The sequence below is a fragment of the Salvelinus sp. IW2-2015 genome, linkage group LG35 (genome assembly GCF_002910315.2).
Source record: "Salvelinus sp. IW2-2015 linkage group LG35, ASM291031v2, whole genome shotgun sequence".
NCBI classification, from domain to species: Eukaryota; Metazoa; Chordata; class Actinopteri; order Salmoniformes; family Salmonidae; genus Salvelinus; species Salvelinus sp. IW2-2015.
This window is the reverse complement of record NC_036874.1, coordinates 6153777-6155189: the sequence shown is the minus strand read 5'-3', so window position 1 is coordinate 6155189 and position 1413 is coordinate 6153777. Positions and strand designations below refer to the sequence as shown.

At 43.3% G+C, this 1413-nt stretch overlaps 1 protein-coding gene across 1 annotated transcript in view; it reads right to left on the bottom strand.

Moving 5' to 3' along the window:
• The window catches only part of LOC111958657 (putative neural-cadherin 2), a 79524-nt gene that overhangs the window by 28939 nt on the left and 49172 nt on the right, over window positions 1-1413 (bottom strand). Inside the window, 2 exon segments of the mRNA XM_070437330.1 lie at window positions 1-144; window positions 298-425. The exon segment at window positions 1-144 is cut by the window's left edge and continues 4 nt beyond it. Of these exon segments, the coding sequence (XP_070293431.1) occupies window positions 1-144; window positions 298-425 (272 nt within the window).

The following is a 1413-nucleotide window of genomic DNA, read 5'->3' as shown; positions in this document are numbered from 1 at the left end:
GCTGTCCTGAGACTGGACCTCTATGAGGTAGGAACCTTTCTGCTCACGGTCAAACGAGGCGCGGGTGTGTACGACCCCAGTGTAGGAGTTAATACGGAAGTACTGAGAGTCTCCACTCTCATCCTTCAAGATCACATAGTTTATCTGTAGACAAAGATCGAAACGTTAATGCAATATCAGGACAAAATGACATACAATATTGTGTATCTGTTGAATTATTCTCATTTGAAATTATAAGAAAATCAAGTGATTGTGGGAAATGTAGTCATTCGCAATAGAGTCTGCAGGGGTTCTCACCATTCCATGGAGGCCTGAATCGAGGTCCGTAGCAGAAACCTGAACCACCGATGTTCCGATCTCTGCCCCCTCTGGAACGGTAGCCTCGTAGGTGGAGGACAGGAAGAAGGGGACGTTGTCGTTTACATCTGGAGATAGGAGAGACAGGCCAGAGGTCAGGGTTAGGGAGGTGATACATTCTATTAAGAGCATACTAACAGAGGTCCTACCACTCCTATTGATTTGACCTCAACAATGCTAATGCTWAGTAGACAAACCCAACTCTTAGGTCACTGACTCTCCAGGTTTTAAGACTACTCTCTAGATATCCATGAGATGAGGAACATTTGTGATTTCCCTAAACGCCCCAAAAATACAATTATTGACAAAGTCAGACAAGAATAMCCTCTTTTCTTTACGCTATTAGAGCTTGATATATGTTCCCGCTTCCTTCACTGGCGCATGTGGTATGAGTCGTCGCTAAACAAGCAGTCATTTTAGCTGCTAGTGTTCTGTCGCTAGCTGATTACACCTTCCACCAACGGGCTTCGAGGGACTACATCTYCCCTGTCATTACCTTTCAATCTCCTCTCTTCCTCCTCTCAGCCTCCCTCCTTCATTAACTGAGCTGGAGCTTCAAGTATTTATGTTGTGTTGGAAAGCCCTTCACTGTTCTCTACTGCTCAAGCCTGCTTGCTGTCTTCTCTCTCTCTCTTTTCCTCATAAAAACTCACTTCCTTCCAGCAAGGTCATGACCCAAGATGAAAAGGTGTGGCCAAGGTATTGTACATATAATATAATCCATTTAGCAGACACTTTTATCCAAGGCAACTTACAGTCATGAGTGCATACATTTTACAGGCCCCAGGAATTGAACCCACAACCCTGGCAGTACAAGCACCATGCTCTATCAAATGAGCTACAGAGGACCACAGTAGTTTCCATAAGTTGCATGCCTCAGGAGTAAATGTATCCAGCGTTCACACTACTATACACACTGTTAAAATCTCASAGTGTACACTATACACACTGTTAAAATCTAAGAGTGTACACTATACACACTGTTAAAATCTCAGAGTGTACACTATACACACTGTTAAAATCTCAGAGTGTACACTATACACACTGTTAAAATCT